The following is a 24811-nucleotide window of genomic DNA, read 5'->3' on the forward strand; positions in this document are numbered from 1 at the left end:
GGACATCCCTACCGACCAAGCCCTCCCTAACCCGGACGACGCCAATTGTGCGTCGCCCCACGGACCTCCCGGTCGCGACCGGTTACGACAGAGCCTGGGCGTGAACCCAGGGACTCTGATGTCCCTGGGTTCCCTTAACCACTGTGCCACCCGGGAGGCCCTGGAATACTCTTCTGTCCCTTCCTGCCGTCTTCCCCTCCCGACTTTCCTCTGTACTTGAAATAAATGCCAGCCTTTAGTATCTCTATTCCACTTCTCCTGCCATCTCTGCACCATCACTGTCCATATCAGGCTTTTTGCCTCTGCCTTGCTCATTGAAACTACAACATCAAATCCCCACTACTAAGTGCTTGTTTAGCCAGTACATCAACTACCTCATTCCCCTCCAACCCCACATGGGCTGGGACCCAAGTAAATCTTCTCTGTATACCCATCTGTCTAATCCTGCCATGGGTTTGTAGCACCTCATAAAGCAGGTCTTGTCTGCTACGTGACCTAAAGGACTGGAGACTCATCCACACTGCACATGAATCAGAGCAAATAACTATTCTGTCTGGCTTGACTTCCTCTACCCACTGCAAGGCCAACAGTATGGCCATCAGCTCCGCCGTATATGCAGCCAGATGATCTGTAATACGTGTCCTGACTGCCACCCCACATTTCTGCACTACAAATGCTGACCAAGTACGTCCTGTCCTTGGAACTGTTGAACCATCTGTGTAAATGGCCACAAAATCCTGATGCAGAGTATCCAGATGTGTCTTAAATCAATCAGATGGATCAACACCCTCCCCACATTTCTGTAGTCTCTCCAACACTTCTAGATCAACTACTAGAGACGGGAGTAGCCATGGATGTGGATTGGTTTTCTCTCGTCAATAGCTATTGAATCAAACATGCCATGACTATGAATATGGTATATCCTGAATCAGGGGTTGATGGAGAACTATCCACACCTTAAAAAATTAAAAAATAAAATAGATTGCAGATTTTTGCCCATCCTCTGATTCAAAATATATAATTTCCATAGGCACATTTTGTCTAAGTGTCATTGAAGATCAAAAGCCGAAGGAAAAACACCCACAAAATGTCAACAAGAAAAGCAGTGGATTTTTGTCCATCCTGCCCCGAGTCAGAATATATCATTTTTGTAGTCATGGCATACTTTGTATAAGAGCTATTGAAGATTGAAAGCCAAAATCTGTGTGGGTGCTCATGCAACTGGGGATCCGAAGTGCCCTGTGAGAGAGAAACATGTTGAGATTGCCAGAGTTCAAGTGCGGCAGAACATTTCCTGTGCTGAGACAGTGAAGAGAGAAGAGGATAGCCCACGGGTGAGTGTGTCGACTGGTAGGACCCCGGTGAGTAGGCCTCGAGAGAGAGAGCGAGGATGAGTTTTAGTAAGGTTGGATTATTTGTGTTTATAGCCATGGTGATCAACTGCACTGTACTGATGGAGCAGAAAACACAGAAGTGTGGTAGTTGCAGCAGCAGAGAAATATTTGGGTGTGAGACATTTTAGTGCAGAAGATCTATAGGAAGTTTTGAGACAAAGGGTTCCATTTTTAAGAAGGTCTTGGATTGTTTAGGGGCAAAGTAGTGGGGTGGGTGGTGGGTTTTTGGGGACGGTCAGTGGGTGACTTGCTTTTTGAGCTCCTGTTCCTTTTTTACAATATTAACTGAAAAGTATTGTGGAGCTCCTGCACCTAAATGTGGGGCGGCAGGTAGCCTAGTGGTTAGAGCGTAACCAAAAGGTTCCCAAATCGAATTCCAGAGCTGACAAGGTAAAAATCTGTCGTTCTGCCCCTGAACAAGGCAGTTAACCCATTGTTCCCAGGTAGGCCGTCATTGTAAACAATAATTTATTCATAACTGACTTGCCTAGTTAAATTGTTTTATTTTTTTTATTTCACCTTTATTAAAATATAATAAATAAAAATAACGTTTAAATAAAAAATGTAAACAGTACCAGCACCCACAAAGGGGTACAGCCACCTATTTCAGTCCAAGTCAAGCACTGGGGATAGTGTATAGGTGCAGGGTTAGATGGTGACGCAATTACATTTCTTTCCCTTCACATTTTTTTGTTGTTGCAAAATGTGCAATACGCACTCCGACCTGCGAATGGCAGCAATAAGCAACACGAAGAAGAATCTCACGCAAACTGTCTTCAAAAGTTGGCATTCCTGTGTGTTAGAAAATAGGACGGATTGTCAGTTGCTAGCCTATTTTTAGTACATTATCCATATAGTATATTATTTATGGTAAATTCTATGCTAGTCTGTTAACTAGTTGTTATTTAATTTTCCCGTTGTTGATTTGATAGCAGCTAGCTACAGGAACTAGGTATAGTCTGTTTAGCTAGCCTAACGTTAGCTAACGTAACTGTTGGTCAGTTACACCAGCTCAGAAGAATATGCAGCTATGTTGTCATTGATGTTTATTGCTCTGTTGGATTTATTTAGGGTGTCTGTTTCTGGTGTAAAAGCCCCGAGTTCTCTGTAGTTGGTTAGCTAGCTATTCCATTGGCTAACGTTAGACATTTTAACATGAAGACGTCAACAAGTGCGGTCGTGATGCACATCTTCACTGTTGCTGTATGCAGCCTATTGCTGGTTGCTCAAGGGCAGATGGACGACGACGAATGGCTTGATCCGCATGATATGTTGAACTACGATGCAAGCTCAAAGACCATGAGAAAGCCTGCTCAACCTGCTGAGGTACAGTACAAAACAGCTGTGCAATGCATGTTTCCGTGACATGAGTTAATCATTCTATTGCTTTGTTGGTGTTTTTCCTTTTTCATATTATAACAACTATATGAAACAAAGTCATGAAATGTGAAAATACAGCACACACTGTCTTGTCTCGTGATATTAATGTTATTGGATAACTAAATGAAAGTAATCTTCACAGCTGAACAATTACCCTAATGTACCCACCAAAAGAAGGGAATACAGCCAGGATTTGGATCAAATGGAAGTAAGGGAGTGCAACAACAAAGTGGAAGGGTTACAAAGAGAGGTTAGTGTTGGAAACGTATTTTCAACATCAAACATTATTTTGGACAACATCTCAAATGCTTATTCATTAAACAGTGACAAAGTCACTTTTCTGTTTTTTTTTTAAACATTTTTTTTAATTTTTATTTTTTTAAGATTGAAGAGTACAAGAAGAAGATTACACAGGTTGCACAGCAGCCGTCAAGCAACCCAGTGTTCAAGCGATTCCTCACCAAGCTTCTGAAGGAGATTGAAAAAGTTGGCCTGGTACGTTTTTGGTATTCTCTCAACTCATATGAACGCTGACAATCGATGCATCTTATTCTCTTTGTGTAAAACAATTCCCCACTGTGTATTATCCACCTTTTTAAATGTATGTTACCACCTTGGAATGTAGTATGCTTTCTCTATGCTAAGTGCATATACGCTTGTTTTGCTATTCCTTTCCTATTCCTTCCACCAGCCCACCGATGTCAAGAACGATATCCACTACGATGCCAAAGTGAAACTGTCTCGGCAAGCGGTGACGGAGATCCGGAAGCTTCTGGAGGGAATGGACACCTGGAGAACGGGGGCTCTGGACAATGCCCTCAGTCAGATCCTGGTGGATCTCAAACCACATGACTACGAGGCCTGGAGATGGCACTTTGAGGACACCTTTGGTGTGGAGATCGACACAGTCATGAAGGTGAGAATGCGTAGCAGAGCTAGGGTTTTGATGCTGAAAACTAAATGGATTTACAACTGCACACACCACGTTTTATGTGGTTTGCCTAAAGCAGGGATGGGCAACTCCAGTTTCAGGGCCAGAGTGGTGTCATTATTTTCCCCCATCCCTGGCAAACAAAGCTGGTTTTAAACCAATTGCATTCGAAACTGAAGATCATGATTAGTTCATTATTGGAGCAAGGTGTGATAGCTTGGGCTGGGGCAAAAGTGACACCAATCAGGTCCCAGAGGACTTGAGTTGCCCATCCCTGTCCTAAATGAATTGATTAGACTGTTTGTAAAGTAGGCTACACAGGCATTGAGGATGAAATAAAATTAAAGCGTGTTTTAACGTGAGGAAATGTCTTTTGACGTTCATACAAGAGAAGACGATAGGCTAGGAGGCAACAGGATACACAAACAAAAGGTCTTTACTTGATCTACTCAATTTGACTCTGGTACGCAATGACTGACTGAGAAGCGCATAAAGCTAAATGGCACATTTGTGTTAATCATTAGTAGTAGAAATAAACCACTACGATTCAGAGCAGTAATTTAAACTCAATTCAAGACAAATGTGGAATTATGTTTTTAGACATTTTTACAAATGAATAAAAAATGAGAACCTGATATGTCTAAGTATTCAAACCCTTTGAGGCAAGCCTAAATATGTTCAGGAGTAAAAATGTGCTTAAGTCACATAAGTTGGACTCATTCTGTGTGCATTAATGGTGTTTAACATGATTTTTGAATTACTAACTCTTCTGTTTCCCACACATACAATTATATGTAAGGTCCCTCAGTCGAGCAGTGAATTTCAAACACAGATTCAACCACAAACACCAGCAAGGTTTTGCAATCATGGCATAAAATTTATACCTGGCAAATGCGGGTAGAGTAAAGTATTGGCGGGTAAGTCTGTCTATTTCACCATACACATTGGCTGTGTATTTCTGGTGTTTTGTTTCATAGCTGATAATTGCCCAAAGAAATACGACTCATATATCCCATACTGCCTGGAGAGCTGCACGCTCTGAGTGAAGTGCTGATAGATTCAGCATGGTAAAGTTTTTAATTACACTTTGGATGGTGTATCAATACACCCAGTCAGTACAAAGATACAGGCGTCCTTAACTCAGTTGCCGGTGAGGAAGTAAACCACTGTGATTTCACTGTGGCCAATGGTGACTTTAACAGAGTTTAATGGCTGTGATGGGAGAAACTGAGGATGGATCAACATTGTAGTTATGCCACAATACTAACCTAACTGACAGAGTGAAAAGGAAGACAGTACAGAATAAAAATATTCCAAAACATGCATCCTGTTTGCAACAAGACACTAAAGTAAAACTGCAAAAAATGTGGCAAAGCAATTAACTTTTTCTACTGAATACAAAGTGTTATGTTTGAGGCAAATACTGTACAACACATTACTGAGTACCACTCTTCATATTTTCAAGCATAGTGCTGGCTGCATCATGTTATGGGTATGCTTGTAATTGTTAAGGACTGGGCAAAATCCAAGAGGAAAAGCTGGTTCAGTCTGCTTTCCACCAGATACTGGGAGATGAATTCACCTTTCAGCAGGACAATAACCTAAAACACAAGGCCTAATCTACACTGGACTTGCTTACCAAGAAAGACATTGAATGTTCCTGAGTGGTCGAGTTACAGTTTGACTTAAATCTGCTTGAAAATCTATGGCATAACTTGAAAATGGGAAACCAATTTGACGGTGCTTGAAGACATTTGAAAATAATAATGGGCAAGTAATGTACAATCCAAGTGTGCAAAGCTCTTAGACTTACCCAGAAATCTGTAATTGCTTCCAAAGGTGTTAAAAAACAACAACACCTTTATTGTCTCAGGGTTGTGAATACTTACAGTACCAGTCAAGTTTGGACACCTACTCATTCAGGGGTCTTTATTTTTTACTATTTTCTACATTGTAGAATAATAGTGAAGACATCAACCTATGAAATAACACATGGAATCATGTAGTAACCAAAAAAGTGTTAAATAAATCTAAATATATTTAAAATTCTTCAAATAGCCACGCTTTGCCTTGGCAGCGTTGCACACTCTTGGCATTCTCTAAACCAGTTTCACCTGGAATGTTTTTCCAACAGTCTTCCCACATGCTGAGCTGGCTGCTTTTCCTTCACTCTGCGGTTGAATTCATCCCAAACCATCTCAATTGGGTTGAGGTCGGGTGATTTGTGGATGCTAGGTCATCTGATGCAGCACTCCATCACTCTCTCCATCACCAGCGACTCCTGTGGCGGGCTGGGCGCAGTGTGCGCTAGCCAAGGGGGCCAGGTGCACAGTGTTTCCTCCGGCGCATTGGTGCGGCTGGCTTCCGGGTTGGATGCGTGCTGTGTTAAGAAGCAGTGCGGCTTGGTTTGTTTGTGTATCGGAGGAGGCATGACTTTCAACCTTCGTCTCTCCCGAGCCCGTACGGGAGTTGTAGCGATGAGACAAGATAGTTGGTACTACAACAATTGGATACCTCGAAATTGGGGAGAAAAAGGGGTAAAATTCAACAACAAAAAAAACAAATGATAGTCCCACTAAGCACAAACCAGATGGGATGGCGTATTGCTCAAGAATGGGATACCTAGTCAGTTGGACAACTGAATGCCTACAACTGAAATGTGTCTTCCGCATTTAACCCAACCCCTTTGAATCAGAGAGGTGTGGGGGGCTGCCTTAATCGACATCCACGTCTTCGGCGCCTGGTGGAGAACGACAGATTTTTACCATGTCAACTGATTTAATCCAGCAACCTTTGAGTTACTGGCCCAACGCTCTAACCACTAGGCTAGCTGTGGTAGCCATGCTGGTTAAATTCTAAATAAATTACAGACCGTGTCACCATCACACCACCTCTATGCTCCACTCTGGGAACCACACATGCAGAGATCATCAGTTCACCGATTGGGCGTCTCACAAAGACACGGCAGTTGGAACCAAAAATCTCAAATTTGGACTCATCAGACCAAATGTCCATTGCCTGTGTTTCTTGGCCCAAGCAAGTCTCTTCTTATTGGTGCCCTTTAGTGGTTTCTTTGCAGCAATTTGACCATGAAGTCAAGATTCACAGTCTCTGAACAGTTGATGTCGAGATGTGTGTTACTTGAACTCTGAAGCATTTATTTGGGCTGCAATTTCTGAGGCTGGTAACTCTCTAATGTACTTATCTTATGCAGCAGAGGTAACTGTGGGTCTTCCTTTCCAGTGGAGGTCCTAATGAGAGCCAGTTTCATCATAGCGCTTGATGGTTTTTGAGACGGCACTTTCAAAGTTCTTGAAATTGAAAGCCATTGACTGACCTTCATGTCATAATGATGGACTGTTGTTTCTCTTTGCTTATTTGAGCTGTTATTTCCATAATATGGACTTTGTTCTTTTACCAGATAGGGCTGTCTTCTGTATACCACCCCTACCTTGTCTCAAACGCATTAAGAAGGAAAGAAATTCCACAAATTAACTTTTACCAAGGCACACCTGTTAATTGAAATGCTTTCAGGGTGACTACCTCATGAAGCTTGCTGAGAGAATGCAAAGCTGTCATCAAGGCAACGAGTGGCTACATTGAATATATGTTAAATATATTTTGATAACACTTTTGGTTACGACATGATTCCATTGATTATTTCATTGTATTGATGTCTGGACTATTCTACAATGTAGAAAATAGTAAAACCAAATAAAAACCCTGGAATGAGTAGGTGTCAACTTTTGACTGGTATGTCTATTAGATATTTAATTTTCAGTCAAACATTTTTCTAAAAACATGTTTTCAGTTTGTCATTGTGTAGATGGGTGAGAATCTATTTGAATTCAGGCTGTAACACAGTAAAATGTTGAAGTGGTGTGAATACTTTCTGAAGGTACTGTATTTAAAGGGCATCTCTCTCCCAGGTGTCTGTGTGGGTCTTAATCATAGTGGTCATCATCTGCAGCGAGCTGTGGTCTATAGTCTCTTGGTTTGTCCAGTTCAAGAGAATCTTTGCCATCTGCTTCCTCATCAGTCTGGTCTGGAATTGGTTCTATCTCTACAAGGTAAATTAACACACACACACACACACACACACACTTCCATGCATTTCCACATGCTAATTACCCCTTACTGTCTGGTGACTAAAGTTCAGTAGTAAATTAAAGTAATTATCTGAAAGAATAGGTGCAAAGCTCCTTTACTGCCAGTGGCCATTCTGGCATCCTTCAGTGTAGGGTTTTCCTGACTCCGGATTGGTTCATGTTCTGAGGGTAAAAGTGTAGGCTAAACACTACAATATTCTTTCAGGTCTCTGCAAATAATGTTGTTTTTTTTGGGGGGGGGGGGTTATAGCACAATTATTTCCAAATGCCGTCTCTATTCTTCAAAACTCAGTCAACTGAATTAAGGAACACTACCAAGGAATATCTTGAGAAAAACCACATTTCTTGCCAGGAGAGCTCGACTGTGACTGGTTAGTTGTGATTGGGAGATGAGGGGTTAAAGCAGTCGTAGTACTGGGGTTTTAACTGTGTGTGTGGTCCTGGTGGTGGCGGCACTACTGCTAGACCAGCCTCCAGCACACGAATGACACAATGTTAATCCACCATATGTTATTGGATTTTCTCGACCTGTCAGATTGCGTTTGCCGAGCACCAAAACAAAATGGTGAAGATGGAGGGCGTCGACGCAAAATGCACTGGGAGGAAGAAAATTGACTGGTGGGATAATTTGAAGGGTGAGATGTAAAAATAACACGTGAGCATGGCATCACATCTTTACACAGGGGGATCAGATTTGCATCATCTCAGAAATATAAGTGAAGCTACATTTTATTGAATGCATCATGCTTTCGTAATCATTGGTGCATGACTATACAATAAAGTACACATTACTTCTCACTCGTTTCTGGCAAATAATAGAATGCCGTTTTTAAGAAAATAGCCTAATACACATGGTCTTATACATTTTGACAATTTTGTTGCATTAAGTTTACTGCACATCGGTTTGTTGTCGTGAAGCCTACTGTAGTGTACTGCCTGTACCACAGATTGGTACAGAGGTGCCATGACTCTCCAAGACGATCCCTGTAAGATGTACTACGAAGTCCTCATGGTCAACCCCATCCTTCTCGTACCACCAACTAAGGTAACCTATTTTTGGCGACCTGGGAAAGTCCATTTCCATTTAGCCAATTCAGGAAGTAAACTGACATTCCACTTCAAGTTTTCAGTCTACTTCCAGAAATGACTGCATTGAAATAGAATTGACCTAACCCTGTTGACGGCTAACCTATTCAACATGCCAGGACTGTGAGATAGTCACCCATACCTTACTCTTGTCACTCCATTAACAACCATTTGAGTATCCTCAAATGTAAATATTGCCATTTTCACTTATTAAAACTTTGTCTATTTAACAATACAATATCAATCTAATTCGGTGTCTGACTGCAATGTGGGTTTTATTAACTTGAACTACAAATGGAATTGACCCCAACCCCGTTGACAACTAAACTAACTTTTAGCCCATTTCCTGGACCTGTAGAATGCAGTGTGATAATGCATTATCTCTCTGTCTCTGAAGGCTATCACTATGACCATCACCACCTTCTTCACGGAGCCTCTGAAGCACATTGGTCAGGGGATCAGCGAGTTCCTACGAGCCCTCCTCAAGGACCTACCTGTCACCTTGCAGATCCCTGTGCTCATCACCATCGTGCTCTCCATCCTGGTAAGGACACGCGCACACACAAAGAAACACTGTCACAAGGTCTGGGGTCAATTCTGTCAAATCAGGAAGTGAATTGGTGGTAAATTCTTGAACGAGTATTTCTATTTACTTCCTGTGCTGAAATTGAATTGATCCTGACTCACCCAGCAGTCATACTAACTGGTTCCTGCCTGTCCCTGAAGCAGTAAATGTTTTCCTCAGGTCTTCATGTATGGCAGCGCTCAGGCCGCTATCCAGCATGGCATCACCAGACCGCTGCGTGTCGGTGGGCCCAGGGATCCCTCTCCCCCCGCCTTGGATCAGCCCATGCCTGAGGCCCGTCTGAGAGGGACAGACCACAACCCACAGGCAGGGGGGGACGCCCCTCAATACTCCCCTCTCCCGCTTAAACGCCGACTAGGACCAGCAGCCAACCAGGGGGCTCAGGACAGGACCTATGTCGGCCAGAGGAGCCCCCCCCCCAGGGCGCAAAAGGAACCGACCAGGAGGTACGTGGAGACCCTGAGGAACACCGACTGGCGGTACAGCGAGGACAAGATTATCTCAGAGTGTTGGGACGATTTCACTGATGCAGCGGATACCAACCCGCTAACGGTAGAGGGTAATACCAACATCCAGGCAGATATGCAAGAAGAACCAGTTGAAGTTGGATCCACAACAGAAGGCAATGACTCGCAAGAAGTTAAACCCTCTCCAGTGAAAGCTAAAGCCAAACCAGATGAGGATGTGGCATCTGACTCTAAAGGGGCAGCTGATAGCATGGCTGAGCACCAGGCTGAGTATACTGGAGGTCGCGCCAGCCCAGTGCATGCCACTCCAGCAAGTGGTCTCGGGCACAAGCAACATGACAAATTCTTGAAACACGAACCAGAGAGTAATCGTACGCTTCAGACCCACCCTGCTAACGCAGCCAGTGTAGCAGGTTTCATTGACAACAATGAGAGCGTGTCAGTCGCTGCTCAGCTTAAGTAGCACATCCAGTGTAGCAGGTCTGTTAGGCCAATACTTAGAATGAAGCCTAAGTGGTATGCTAATGGATATTGGAAACTGTTTCTGGGTACAGTCAGTAAGCCCCCTGTCCTTGTATGTTAAAATGCCTACGACAGCATTTTACATTGGATGATTCAGATTCTACATAAATTGGTAAATAGTACCTTCTCTTAAATCAGCTAATTCAGTGTTTTTACATTTGTTATCCTAATTTTCTTTTTGCTGTCTCTTTCACATTTTTCTTGCTTTTGTTTGTGTGCCTGGTCAATGTGCATGTACTGTCAACACATAACACCCATGTTTATGAATGACGTATGTGTGTTGTGCAATAATCCTGTCACTGTTTTGTGGCAACTCTCCTTATCTTCTGAAATGATGCAGCATGTAGGCCTAGCCTGTAAAATAAAGACAAGACTAACTAGATAGCCAATTCAACACATATCTTGTAGCCTGGCTAGTTAACTACAGTGCATTTGTAAAGTATTCAAATCCCTTTCCTTTTTTCCCACACTGTTACATTACAGCCTGTAACGTAATGAATTCATTGTTTTCCTCAAGCTACACCAATACCCCATAGTGACAAAGCTGAAATAACTTATGTAAACAAGTATTCAGATGCTTTGCTATAATACTCAACATTAAGCTCAGGTGCATCCTTGAGATGTTTCAACTTGATCAGAGTCCACCTGTTGTAAATTCAATTGATTGGACATGATTTTGAAAGGCACACCTGTCTATATAAGGTCCCACAGTTGATAGTGCATTTGAAAACCAAGCCATGAGGTTGAAGGAATTGTTCGTAAAGCCCTGAGACAGGATTGTGTCGAGGCACAGATCTGGGGAAAGGTACCAAAAAATGTCTGCAGCATCAAATCAAATGTATTTATATAGCCCTTCATACATCAGCTGATATCTCAAAGTGCTGTACAGAAACCCAGCCTAAAACCCCAAACAGCAAGCAATGCTGGTGTAGAAGCACGGTGGCTAGGAAAAACTCCATAGAAAGGCCAAAACCTAGGAAGAAACCTAGAGAGGAACCAGGCTATGTGGGGTGGCCAGTCCTCTTCTGGCTGTGCCGGGTGGCGATTATAACAGAACATGGCCAAGATGTTCAAATGTTCATAAATGACCAGCATGGTCGAATAATAATAAGGCAGAACAGTTGAAACTGGAGCAGCAGCACGGCCAGGTGGACTGGGGACAGCAAGGAGTCATCATGTCAGGTAGTCCTGGGGCATGGCCCTAGGGCTCAGGTCCTCCGAGAGAGAGAAAGAAAGAGGAGAGAATTAGAGAACGCACACTTAGATTCACACAGGACACCGAATAGGACAGGAGAAGTACTCCAGATATAACAAACTGACCCTAGCCCCCCGACACATAAACTACTGCAGCATAAATACTGGAGGCTGAGACAGGAGGGGTCAGGAGACACTGTGGCCCCATCCGAGGACACCCCCGGACAGGGCCAAACAGGAAGGATATAACCCCACCCACTTTGCCAAAGCATAGCCCCCACACCACTAGAGGGATATTTTCAACCACCAACTTACCATCCTGAGACAAGGCTGAGTATAGCCCACAAAGACCTCCGCCACGGCACAACCCAAGGGGGGGGCACCAACCCAGACAGGATGACCACATCAGTGAATCAACCCACTCAGGTGACGCACCCCTTCCAGGGACGGCATGAGAGAGCCCCAGTAAGCCAGTGACTCAGCCCCTGTAATAGGGTTAGAGGCAGAGAATCTCAGTGGAAAGAGGGGAACCGGCCAGGCAGAGACGGCAAGGGCGGTTCGTTGCTCCAGAGCCTTTCCGTTCACCTTCCCACTCCTGGGCCAGACTACACTCAATCATATGAGATGAGATGAAGAGATGAGTCTTCAGTAAAGACTTAAAGGTTGAGACCGAGTTTGCGTCTCTGACATGGGTAGGCAGACCGTTCCATAAAAATTGAGCTCTGCCTCCAGCTGTTTGCTTAGAAATTCTAGGGACAATTAGGAGGCCTGCGTCTTGTGACCGTAGCGTACGTGTAGGTATGTACGGCAGGACCAAATCAGAGAGATAGGTAGGAGCAAGCCCATGTAATGCTTTGTAGGTTAGCAGTAAAACCTTGAAATCAGCCCTTGCTTTGACAGGAAGCCAGTGTAGAGAGGCTAGCACTGGAGTAATATGATCAAATTTTTTCGTTCTAGTCAGGATTCTAGCAGCCGTATTTAGCACTAACTGAAGTTTATTTAGTGCTTTATCCGGGTAGCCAGAAAGTAGAGCATTGCAGTAGTCTAACCTAGAAGTGACAAAAGCATGGATTAATTTTTCTGCATCATTTTTGGACAGAAAGTTTCGGATTTTTGCAATGTTACGTAGATGGAAAAAAACTGTCCTTGAAATGGTCTTGATATGTTCTTCAAAAGAGAGATCAGGGTCCAAAGTAACGCTGAGGTCCTTCAGTTTTATTTGAGACGACTGTACAACCATTAAGATTAATTGTCAGATTCAACAGAAGATCTTTGTTTCTTGGGACCTAGAACAAGCATCTCTGTTTTGTCCGAGTTTAAAAGTAGAACGTTTGCAGCCATCCACTTCCTTATGTCTGAAACACATGCTTCTAGCAAGGGCAATTTTGGGGCTTCACCATATTTCATTGAAATGTACAGCTGTGTGTCAACCGCATAGCAGTGAAAGTTAACATTATGTTTTCGAATAACATCCCCAAGAGGTAAAATATATAGTGAAAACAATAGTGGTCCTAAAACGGAACCTTGAGGAACACCGAAATTTACAGTTGATTTGTCAGAGGACAAACCATTCACAGAGACAAACTGATATCTTTCCGACAGATAAGATCTAAACCAGGCCAGAACTTGTCCGTGTAGACCAATTTGGGTTTCCAATCTCTCCAAAAGAATGTGGTGATCGATGGTATCAAAAGCAGCACTAAGGTCTAGGAGCACGAGGACAGATGCAGAGCCTCGGTCCGATGCCATTAAAATGTAATTTACCACCTTCACAAGTGCCGTCTCAGTGCTATGATGGGGTCTAAAACCAGACTGAAGCATTTCGTATACATTGTTTGTCTTCAGGAAGGCAGTGAGTTTCAACAGCCTTTTCTAAAATGTTTGAGAGGAATGGAAGATTTGATATAGGCCCATATTTTTTTATATTTTCTGGGTCAAGGTTTGGCTTTTTCAAGAGAGGCTTTATTACTGCCACTTTTAGTGAGTTTGGTACACATCCAGTGGATAGAGAGCCATTTATTATGTTCAACATAGGAGGGCCAAGCACAGGAAGCAGCTCTTTCAGTAGTTTAGTTGGAATAGGGTCCAGTATGCAGCTTGAAGGTTTAGAGGCCATGATTATTTTCATCATTGTGTCAAGAGATATAGTACTAAAACACTTGAGCGTCTCTCTTGATCCTAGGTCCTGGCAGAGTTGTGCAGACTCAGGACAACTGAGCTTTGAAGGAATACGCAGATTTAAAGAGGAGTCCGTAATTTGCTTTCTAATAATCATCATATTTTCCTCAAAGAAGTTCATGAATTTATCACTGCTAAAGTGAAAGTCATCCTCTCTTGGTGAATGCTGCTTTTTAGTTAACTTTGCGACAGTATAAAAAACGTATTTCGGATTGTTCTTATTTTCCTCAATTAAGTTAGAAAAATAGGATGATCGAGCAGCAGTAAGGGCTCTTTGATACTGCACGGTACTGTCTTTCCAAACTAGTCGGAAGACTTCCAGTTTGGTGGGGCGCCATTTCCGTTCCAATTTTCTGGAAGCTTGCTTCAGAGCTCGGGTATTTTCTGTGTACCAGGGAGCTAGTTTCTTATGAGAAATGTTTTTAGTTTTTAGGAGTGCAACTGCATCTAGGGTATTGCGCAAGGTTAAATTGAGTTCCTCAGTTAGGTGGTTAACTGATTTTTGTCCTCTGGCGTCCTTGGGTAGACAGATTGAATCTGGAAGTTCATCAAGGAATCTTTGTGTTGTCTGTGAATTTATAGCACGACTTTTGATGTTCCTTGGTTGGGGTCTGAGCAGATTATTTGTTGCAATTGCAAATGTAATAAAATGGTGGTCCGATAGTCCAGGATTATGAGGAAAAACATTAAGATCCACAACATTTATTCCATGGGACAAAACTAGGTCCAGCGTATGACTGTGACAGTGAGTGGGTCCAGAGACATGTTGGACAAAACCCACTGAGTCGATGATGGCTCCGAAAGCCTTTTGGAGTGGGTCTGTGGACTTTTCCATGTGAATATTAAAGTCACCAAAGATTAGAATATTATAATATTATTAATATTATAATATTATTAATATTATCTTATGACTACAAGGTCCAATAGGAATTCAGGGAACTCAGTGAGGAACGCTGTATATGGCCCAGGAGGCCTGTAAACAGTAGCTATAAAAAGTGATTGAGTAGGCTGCATAGATTTCATGACTAGAAGCTCAAAAGACGAAAACGTCATTTTTGTTTTTGTAAATTGAAATTTGCTATCGTAAATGTTAGCAACACCTCCGCCTTTGTGGGATGCACGGGGGATATGGTCACTAGTGTAGCCAGGAGGTGAGGCCTCATTTAACACAGTAAATTCATCAGGCTTAAGCCATGTTTCAGTCAGGCCAATCACATCAAGATTATGATCAGTGATTAGTTCATTGACTATAATTGCCTTTGAAGTAAGGGATCTAACATTAAGTAGCCCTATTTTGAGATGTGAGGTATCATGATCTCTTTCAATAATGACAGGAATGGAGGTGGTCTTTATCCTAGTGAGATTGCTAAGGCGAACACCGCCATGTTTAGTTTTGCCCAACCTAGGTCGAGGCACAGACACGGTCTCAATGGTGATAGCTGAGCTGACTACACTGACTGTGCTCGTGGCAGACTCCACTATGCTGGCAGGCTGGCTAACAGCCTGCTGCCTGGCCTGCACCCTATTTCATTGTGGAGCTAGAGGAGTTAGAGCCCTGTCTATGTTGGTAGATAAGATGAGAGCACCCCTCCAGCTAGGATGGAGTCCGTCACTCCTCAGCAGCTCAGGCTTGGTCCTGTTTGTGGGTGAGTCCCAGAAAGAGGGCCAATTATCTACAAATTCTATCTTTTGGGAGGGGCAGAAAACAGTTTTCAACCAGCGATTGAGTTGTGAGAGACTGCTGACTCCACAGAGAAACTGAACCATCGGGGGAGAAGGGCCTTGGTCAGGGACGTGACCAAGAACTCAATGGTCACTCTGACATAGCGCTAGAGTTCCTCTGTGGAGATGGGAGAACCTTCCAGAAGGACAACCATCTCTGCAGCACTCCACCAACCAGGCCTTTATGGTAGAGTGGCCAGACGGAAGCCACTTCTGAATAAAAGGCACAGGACAGCCCGCTTGGAGTTTGCCAGAAGGCACCTAAAGACTCTCAGAACATGAGGACTCTGACCATGAGAAACAAGATTCTCTGCTCTGATGAAAACCAAGATTACGGTATTGCCAGCCTAGAGTATTTGAAAATAACCTCTGATTCGCTATGCATCGATACTCCAAAATGTAAATTCTTAAACTGTGTGCTCATGTTGCGTGCCTGTTGTCATGATGTGCCCTGGAGGGAGGATCATAGCCCCCCCCCTCCCCTCTCTCTCCAGTATTATGGCTTTACGACAGGTAAGACACATGGTAGAAACTGCCATGCAGTATTGAGGGAGAAAGTCTACCAGAAAAGAGCTTCTTAGTTTAAAACTCCTAATCCCAAAATGGGAGAACTAAACAATATTTCTACTTTTGAGAATGTGGGAAAGGTCTGTGGACAGTCATGTTGAGTGCGTTTCATTTGGTACGCGCGCATAGACATTACGTCGTCGTCATGGAACTGCCCTTTTCTACTCCAGAGTATAAAACCACCCGTGATGAAATGTACATTTCATGCCAAAGAGACCCACCTTAAGCCGGACGTCTCGAATGGTTAAGAAGTTAGAGAACGCCGGGACAGAGTCCCAACGTTGGAATGGCTACAATTCTATAATACCGACAACCGCCGAAACATCGACCCTATAAGAACATTTCCGAATGGTACTCTGAAGTATCCATTCTAACCACCTACAACCACGAAAGGCGTGACTTTTGGGAAAGTTAACCAGACACTTTGATGAACTCTACAGGACGATTGAGTATTCCAACAGAGAAGACAATGTCATACGGGCATAAATATATACATAGCAATTATTCTTGAATGAGTGGCCTTAAATGTGCGAAGGATTAGCATTTCCATAATTATAATTATCCACTGTGTGTAGTGAATCCATTTTGTCTTTCCCGCTCTCGCAGTCCACACCCCTTTCCTTTGTCTACCAAGCCGTCATATCTGCTTGCCCCACTAAGGACTTTTCTATCACTGTTAGTAACCAATATCTACTGTTTGTTTTATCTTATTCTGTGTGATTTATTTGGTGAAAAATAATTTAAACAATTTGTATATTGCTGATTCATTTTGGAAACTATGGTTTGTGCAGATATCCAAGAGTTTGCGACATTCTGTAATGAGAACTGATGAGGTAATAATAAATTCATTAATAGAAGACTATTTGATCAGATATTGAAATATCTGAAGAGTTCTATTGGGGAAATTATAACTTTAATCTCAACATTTTCCATGGTGCCCTGACTTCCTAGTTAATGAATGTTTACATAATTAAACCTAGAGAACTGATTTGATATGTCTTCACATTTAATGTCTTTGTTTGCTGAAATCCATACTCTTTTATAAAACGTTAATCATATACAATTACCGACTGTTTCCTTGTTGAGATTCAATTGGCACATGCATTTGCACTGAGTTGCAATCTTAGAGCAACAGCGATGAAGACCCAGTCAGTGATTGTATTTGATTAACTCTAGTCTGAACTCAATTCTGTGGAGGAGTTGAGGTACTAGGCAAATCACAATGCAGTACACTACAGTATCAACTGGCTGAATCCGACATTGGATACCTGATGCCTGCATGTAGTCCGCAAGCAGCGGTTCCAGTGACTCACATTTCAACATTAATCTGCTATATTGTTACTTCATTCTGCTCTGATAATAAACATCCTCTCGCCAGACAAATCAATCATCTTTTTAACCAGATGTTGAATATTCTCTAGATTTTGCTCACCTGAAGTATTGTGATAAATTGCAGGCCACATTACTTTCCGAGAGAGTTTTCAGCTATACTTTTCGTGGCTGTTTATTTACCACCACTAAGAAAACACTCAGTCAACTGTATAAGGTAATAAGCAAACAGGAAACCACTCACCCAGAGGCGGTGCTCCTAGTGGCCGGATACTTTAATGCAGGGAAACTTAAATCAGTTCTACCAAATATCTATCAACATGTTAAATGTGCAAACAGAGGGAAAAAAATTATAGATCAACTGTACTCCACACACAGCGACGCGTACAAAGCTCTCCCTCGCCCTCCATTTGGTAAATCCGACCACAACTCTTTCCTCCTGATTCCTGCTTACAAGCAAAAATGAAAGCAGGAAGCACCAGTGACTCAGTCTATAAAAAGTGGTCAGATGAAGCAGATGCTAAACTACAGGGCTGTTTTGCTATCACAGACTGGAACATGTTCCGGGATTCTTCCAGTGCATTGAGGAGTACACCACATCTGTCACTGGCTTTATCAATAAGTGCATCGAGGACATCGTCCCCACAGTGACTGTGCGTACATACCCCAACCAGAAGCCATGGATTACAGGCAACATTCGCACTGAGCTAAAGGGTATAGCTGCCGTTTTCAAGGTGTGGGACTCTAACCCGGAAGCTTACAAGAAATCCTGCTATGCCCTGCGACAAACCATCAAACAGGCAAAGCGTCAATACAGGGCTAAGATTGAATCATACTACACCGGCTCCGATGCTTGTCTTATGTGGCAGGGCTTGCAAACTATTACAGACTACAAAGGGAAGCACAGCCGCGAGCTGCCTAGTGACAAGAGCATACCAGACGAGCTAAATCACTTCTATGCACGCAACACTGAGGCATGCATGAGAGCATCAGCTGTTCCGGATGTCTGTGTGATCACACTCTCCGTAGCTGACGTTAGTAAGACCTTTAAACAGGTCAACATATACAAGGCTGCAGGGCCAGACGAATTACCAGGACGTGTGCTCCAGGCATGTGCTGACAAAATGGCAGGTGTCTTCACTGACATTGTCAACATGTCCCTGATTGAGTCTGTAATGCCAACATGTTTCAAGCAGACCACCATAGTCCTTGTGCCCAAGAACACAAAGGAAACCTGCCTAAATGACTACAGACCCATAGCACTCCGTAGCCATGAAGTGCTTTGAAAGGCTGGTAATGGCTCACATCAACACCATTATCCCAGAAAACCTAGACCCGCTCCAATTTGCATACCGTCCAAACAGATCCACAGATGATGCAATCTCTATTGCATTCCATACTGCCCTTTCCCACATGGACAAAAGGAACACTTATGTGAGAATGCTATTCATTGACTACAGCTCAGCGTTCAACACCATAGTATCCTCAAAGCTCATCACTAAGCTAAGAATCCTGGGACTAAAGAACCTCCCTCTGCAACTGGATCCTGGACTTCCTGACGGCCCGCCCCCAGGTGGTGAGGGTAGGTAGAAACACATTTACCACGCTGATCCTCGACACTGGAGTCCCCCAGTGGTGCGTGCTCAGTCCCCTCCTGTACTCCCTGTTCACCCACAACTGCATGGCCAGGCACGACTCCAACACCATTAAGTTTGCAGACGACACAACAGTGGTAGGCCTGATCACCGACAATGACGAGACAGCCTATAGGGAGGAGGTCAGAGACCTGGCCGGGCGGTGCCAGAATAACAACTTATCCCTCAACATAACCAAGACTAAGGAGATGATTGTGGACTACAGGAAAATGAGGAACGAGCACGCCCCCATTCTCATCAACGGGGCTGTAGTAGAGCAGGTTGAGAGCTTCAAGTTCCTTGGTGTCCACATGACCAACAAACTAGAATGGTCCAAACACACCAAGACAGTTGTGAAGATGGCACGACAAAGCCTATTCCCTTTCAGGGAAACTAAAAAGATTTGGCATGGGACCTGAGATCCTCAAACAAAATTTCTACAGCTGCAACATCGAGAGCATCCTGACTGGTTGCATCACTGCCTGGTACAGCAATTGCTTGGCCTCCGACCGCAAGGCACTACAGAGGGTAGTGCGTATGGCCCAGTACATGACTGGGGCTAAGCTGCCTGCCATCCAGGACCTCTACACCAGAGGAAGGCCCTAAAAATGGTCAAAGACCCCAGCCACCCCAGTTATAGACTGTTCTCTCTACTACAGCATGGCAAGCGGTACCAGAGTGCCAAGTCTAGGACAAAAAGGCTTCTCAACAGTTTTTACCCCCAAGCCATAAGACTCCTGAACAGGTAATCAAATGGCTACCCGGACTATTAGCATTGTGTGCCACCCCCCAACCCCTCTTATGCTGCTGCTACTCTCTGTTTATCATATATGCATAGTCACTTTAACTATACATTCATGGACATACTACCTCAATTGGGGAGACCAACCAGTGCTCCCGCACATTGGCTAACCGGGTTATCTGCATTGTGTCCCGTCATCCACCACCCGCCAACCCCTCTTTTATGCTACTGCTACTCTCTGTCAATCATATGTGCATAGTCACTTTAACCATATCTACATGTACGTACTATGTTAATTAGCCTGACTAACCGGTGTCTGTATGTAGCCTTGCTACTGTTATTTTTCACTGTCTTTTTATTTCTTTACTTACCTATTGTTCACCTAATACCTTTTTTGCACTATTGGTTAGAGCCTGTAAGTAAGCATTTCACTGTAAGGTCTGTTGTATTCGGCGCACGTGACAAACTTTGATTTGATATTTCTGCAGAATGTTATTTTTGTACTTTTGATACGAAAGGTGTTTCAACTATGGTTATAAATGTTTCCATTTCTATTAAGAGTTAAGACTTTCAGAAGCTCTCAAATCAATAAGCCTAACATGAAATGTTGGTAGAAAATGTAATTCGGTGAACTTGTCTTAGTCATTAAATTATACTGTACAACTACAAAAAAAATATGCTGCCACCAACAATTAATATTAGCATTTTATAACCAAAAACCTATTTAATTCAATGCCCCCCAGTTAGAATACTCTAAAGTTAAATGCCCAAATAGTCTCAAAATAACTTCAAACCCAGAGATTTGAGTGTTTATTCAACTTTAAAAGAATCCTGAATACACCTGACCTGTTATTTTTAAACATGGGTCATGGGTCTAAGCAATGTGATATGTAGAATTGTGCTTTAAAACAAAATAATAATGGTGATCTAGACAACATTCATGATAGGAAATCTATATTCAAAATTTGGCAGTTCTGACATGTGTAATGTAATTGAACAGAGTCATGATCAAGGGCTAGGGTTAGTGTTCCCACACTGCCATATCTCCATGTTACAGCGCTTGTTTATGGAAAACGAGGTTGACTACCTGTGCTAATTACCTATCTAGCATGTTCCAAACACCTGTGTGTCAGCATAACTCGGGAAGTGTAGTTTCGTTGGATGGAGGCACCTATAGCTGTATGGATCTGTGCAAAACTGCTACAGTAAGTGTATCTTTTTTATTTTAATGATTCTATCTTACTGATGAAAGATAAGGGCCATATGTTTCGAAAGCAATGATTATTGAGGTTTCTACATTTTAAAATGCAGCATCCGGACTAGTTCATGAGGCAGTCATGGGCAATGTTCCCTCAAAACATTTTAGGCACTGAGCAAATTTCAGGTCTACTGAGGCTGTACACTCCTAAGTTACAGTTAACAGTGGCCATGTAGACTACTGATCACAATTTCTGAGTCAAGATCACTGAGTCAAAATGCAAGTTGAGATCTACCGCTAAGATTTTTTTTTTTTAAACTGATCCTAAAAAATGTAAGCCTATGCAACATTAACCAATTAAAAACAGTACTGTAGCAATGAGGTGTGTGCAGTAAGCTATAGCCCAATACGCTATCACCCCATATTGGGTTTGCTTGAATTGCCATGCCAATGCATTGTTGTTCAGGCCATTTAAAAATATATATTTTCAAAATTTGAGGTAGGCTATATGATCACACCGGTAATAGATCTGTTGTTGTATTACTTGTGAGGCACAGCCAAGTGTGCACGCATTTAAATAATTTGCTTTTTATTTTACTGGCCTGATGGTGCCTGCATCTGAGGTTCAGTCTCTGTGGAGGGAGAGAGCCGCAGACTGAGGGTCGTGTCCCTCTGCTCTCCCTTTCCTCCACCGTCTTCCTGCAGATGGGTAAACTCGAGTTTTTGGCTCTATAACAAAGAACAAACAGCAAAAACATATACATGATCAAATACAAAATCTTAGAGTCAACTATTAGAGACTACCAGAACCCACTGGATTCTCCAATTACAGTGCCTTGCGAAAGTATTCGGCCCCCTTGAACTTTGCAACCTTTTGCCACATTTCAGGCTTCAAACATAAAGATATAAAACTGTATTTTTTTGTGAAGAATCAACAACAAGTGGGACACAATCATGAAGTGGAACGACATTTATTGGATATTTCAAACTTTTTTAACAAATCAAAAACTGAAAAATTGGGCGTGCAAAATTATTCAGCCCCTTTACTTTCAGTGCAGCAAACTCTCTCCAGAAGTTCAGTGAGGATCTCTGAATGATCCAATGTTGACCTAAATGACTAATGATGATAAATACAATCCACCTGTGTGTAATCAAGTCTCCGTATAAATGCACCTGCACTGTGATAGTCTCAGAGGTCCGTTAAAAGCGCAGAGAGCATCATGAAGAACAAGGAACACACCAGGCAGGTCCGAGATAATGTTGTGAAGAAGTTTAAAGCCGGATTTGGATACAAAAAGATTTCCCAAGCTTTAAACATTCCAAGGAGCACTGTGCAAGCGATAATATTGAAATGGAAGGAGAATCAGACCACTGCAAATCTACCAAGACCTGGCCGTCCCTCTAAACTTTCAGCTCATACAAGGAGAAGACTGATCAGAGATGCAGCCAAGAGGCCCATGATCACTCTGGATGAACTGCAGAGATCTACAGCTGAGGTGGGAGACTCTGTCCATAGGACAACAATCAGTCATATATTGCACAAATCTGGCCTTTATGGAAGAGTGGCAAGAAGAAAGCCATTTCTTAAAGATATCCATAAAAAGTGTTGTTTAAAGTTTGCCACAAGCCACCTGGGAGACACACCAAACATGTGGAAGAAGGTGCTCTGGTCAGATGAAACCAAAATTGAACTTTATGGCAACAATGCAAAACGTTATGTTTGGCGTAAAAGCAACACAGCTCATCACACTGAACACACCATCCCCACTGTCAAACATGGTGGTGGCAGCATCATGGTTTGGGCCTGCTTTTCTTCAGCAGGGACAGGGAAGATGGTTAAAATTGATGGGAAGATGGATGGAGCCAAATACAGGACCATTCTGGAAGAAAACCTGATGGAGTCTGCAAAAGACCTGAGACTGGGGACAGAGATTTGTCTTCCAACAAGACAATGATCCAAAACATAAAGCAAAATCTACAATGGAATGGTTCAAAAATAAACATATCCAGGTGTTAGAATGGCCAAGTCAAAGTCCAGACCTGAATCCAATCGAGAATCTGCGGAAAGAACTGAAAACTGCTGTTCACAAATGCTCTCCATCCAACCTCACTGAGCTCGAGCTGTTTTGCAAGGAGGAATGGGAAAAAATGTCAGTCTCTCGATGTGCAAAACTGAGAGACATACCCCAAGCGACTTACAGCTGTAACCGCAGCAAAAGGTGGCGCTACAAAGTATTAACTTAAGGGGGCTTAATAATTTTGCACGCCCAATTTTTCAGTTTTTGATTTGTTAAAAAAGTTTGAAATATCCAATAAATGTCGTTCCACTTCATGATTGTGTCCCACTTGTTGTTGATTCTTCACAAAAAAATACAGTTTTATATCTTTATGTTTGAAGCCTGAAATGTGGCAAAAGGTCGCAAAGTTCAAGGGGTCCGAATACTTTCGCAAGGCACTGTACCTTGAATGAGCTACAGGACAAAATAAAAACCCTCCAACCCAAAAAGGCATGTGGTGTTGATGGTATCCTCAATGAAATGATCAAATATACAGACAACAAATTCCAGTTGGCGATACTAAAACGTCATCTTTAGCTCTGGCATCTTCCCCATTATTTGGAACCAAGGAATAATCACCCCAATTCACAAAAGTGGAGACACATTTGACCCCAATAACTACCGTGGGATATGCGTCAACAGCAACCTTGGAAAAATCCTCTGCATTATCATTAACAGCAGACTCATACATTTCCTCAAGGAAAACAAGGTATTGAGCAAATGTCACATTGGCTTTTTTACCAAATTACCGTACGACAGACCACGTATTCACCCTGCACACCCTAATTGACAAACAAACAAACTAAAACAAAGCCAAAGTGTTCTCATGCTTTGTTGATTTAAAAAAAGCCTTAGACTCAATTTGGCATGAGGGTCTGCTATACAAATAGATGGAAACTGGTGTTGGGGGCAAAACATACAACATTATAAAACACATGTACACAAACAAGTGTGCGGTTAAAATAGGAAAAAAACAAATTTCTTCCCACAGAGCTGTGGGGTGAGACAGGGATGCAGCTTAAGCCCCACCCTCGTCAACATATATCAACAAATTGGCGTGGGCACTAGAAATGTCTGCAGCATCCGGCCTCACCCTGCTAGAATCTGAAGTCAAATGTCTACTGTTTGCTGATGATCTGGTGCTTCTGTCTTCAACCAAGGAGGGCCTACAGCAGCACCTAGATATTCTGCACAGATTCTGCCAGACCTGGGCCATGACATTAAATCTTAGTAAGACCAAAATAATGGTGTTCCAAAAAAGGTCCAGTTGCCAGGACCACAAATTCCACCTAGACACCGTTGCCCTAGAGCACACAAAAAACGATTCATACCGTGGCCTAAACATCAGCGCCACAGGTAACTTCCACAAAGCTGAGAGAAAAGGCAAGAAGGGCATTCAATGCCATCAAAAGGAACATAAAATTCAACATACCAATTAGGATCTGTCTCAAAATACTTGAATCAGTTATACAACCCATTGCCCTTTATGGTTGTGAGGTCTGGGGTCCACTCACCAACCAAGAATTCACAAAATGGAACAAACAGCAAATTGAGACTGCATGCAGAATTCTGAAAAATGTCCTCTGTGTACAACACCAAATAATGCATGCAGAGCAGAATTAGGCTGATATCCGCTAATTATCAAAATCCAGAAAAGAGCTGTTAAATTCTACAACCACCTAAAAGGAAGCGATTCCCAAACCTTCCATAACAAA

At 42.7% G+C, this 24811-nt stretch overlaps 1 protein-coding gene across 1 annotated transcript; it reads left to right on the plus strand.

The window, feature by feature from the left end:
• Window positions 1–2006: 2006 nt before the first annotated feature.
• Window positions 2007–16887, plus strand: clcc1 (chloride channel CLIC-like 1). The gene is made up of 9 exons (XM_021559992.3): window positions 2007–2720; window positions 2917–3024; window positions 3159–3269; window positions 3466–3690; window positions 7635–7775; window positions 8350–8449; window positions 8762–8859; window positions 9298–9444; window positions 9646–16887. Exons 1-9 carry the CDS (start codon window positions 2550–2552, stop codon window positions 10414–10416), a joined length of 1872 nt encoding a protein of 623 aa, XP_021415667.3. The 5' UTR covers window positions 2007–2549; the 3' UTR covers window positions 10417–16887.
• Window positions 16888–24811: the final 7924 nt, after the last annotated feature.

The sequence above is a fragment of the Oncorhynchus mykiss genome, chromosome 30 (assembly GCF_057628025.1).
Source record: "Oncorhynchus mykiss isolate SJ-2025 chromosome 30, ASM5762802v1, whole genome shotgun sequence".
NCBI classification, from domain to species: Eukaryota; Metazoa; Chordata; class Actinopteri; order Salmoniformes; family Salmonidae; genus Oncorhynchus; species Oncorhynchus mykiss.

Coding starts and splice junctions, on each gene's coding strand:
- clcc1 (XM_021559992.3), top strand. CDS start 2,550: ATGAAGACGTCAACAAGTGCGGTCGTGATGCACATCTTCACTGTTGCT. Junction 2,721..2,916: donor AGCCTGCTCAACCTGCTGAG/GTACAGTACAAA, acceptor TAATCTTCACAG/CTGAACAATTACCCTAATGT. Junction 8,450..8,761: donor CTGGTGGGATAATTTGAAGG/GTGAGATGTAAA, acceptor CCTGTACCACAG/ATTGGTACAGAGGTGCCATG.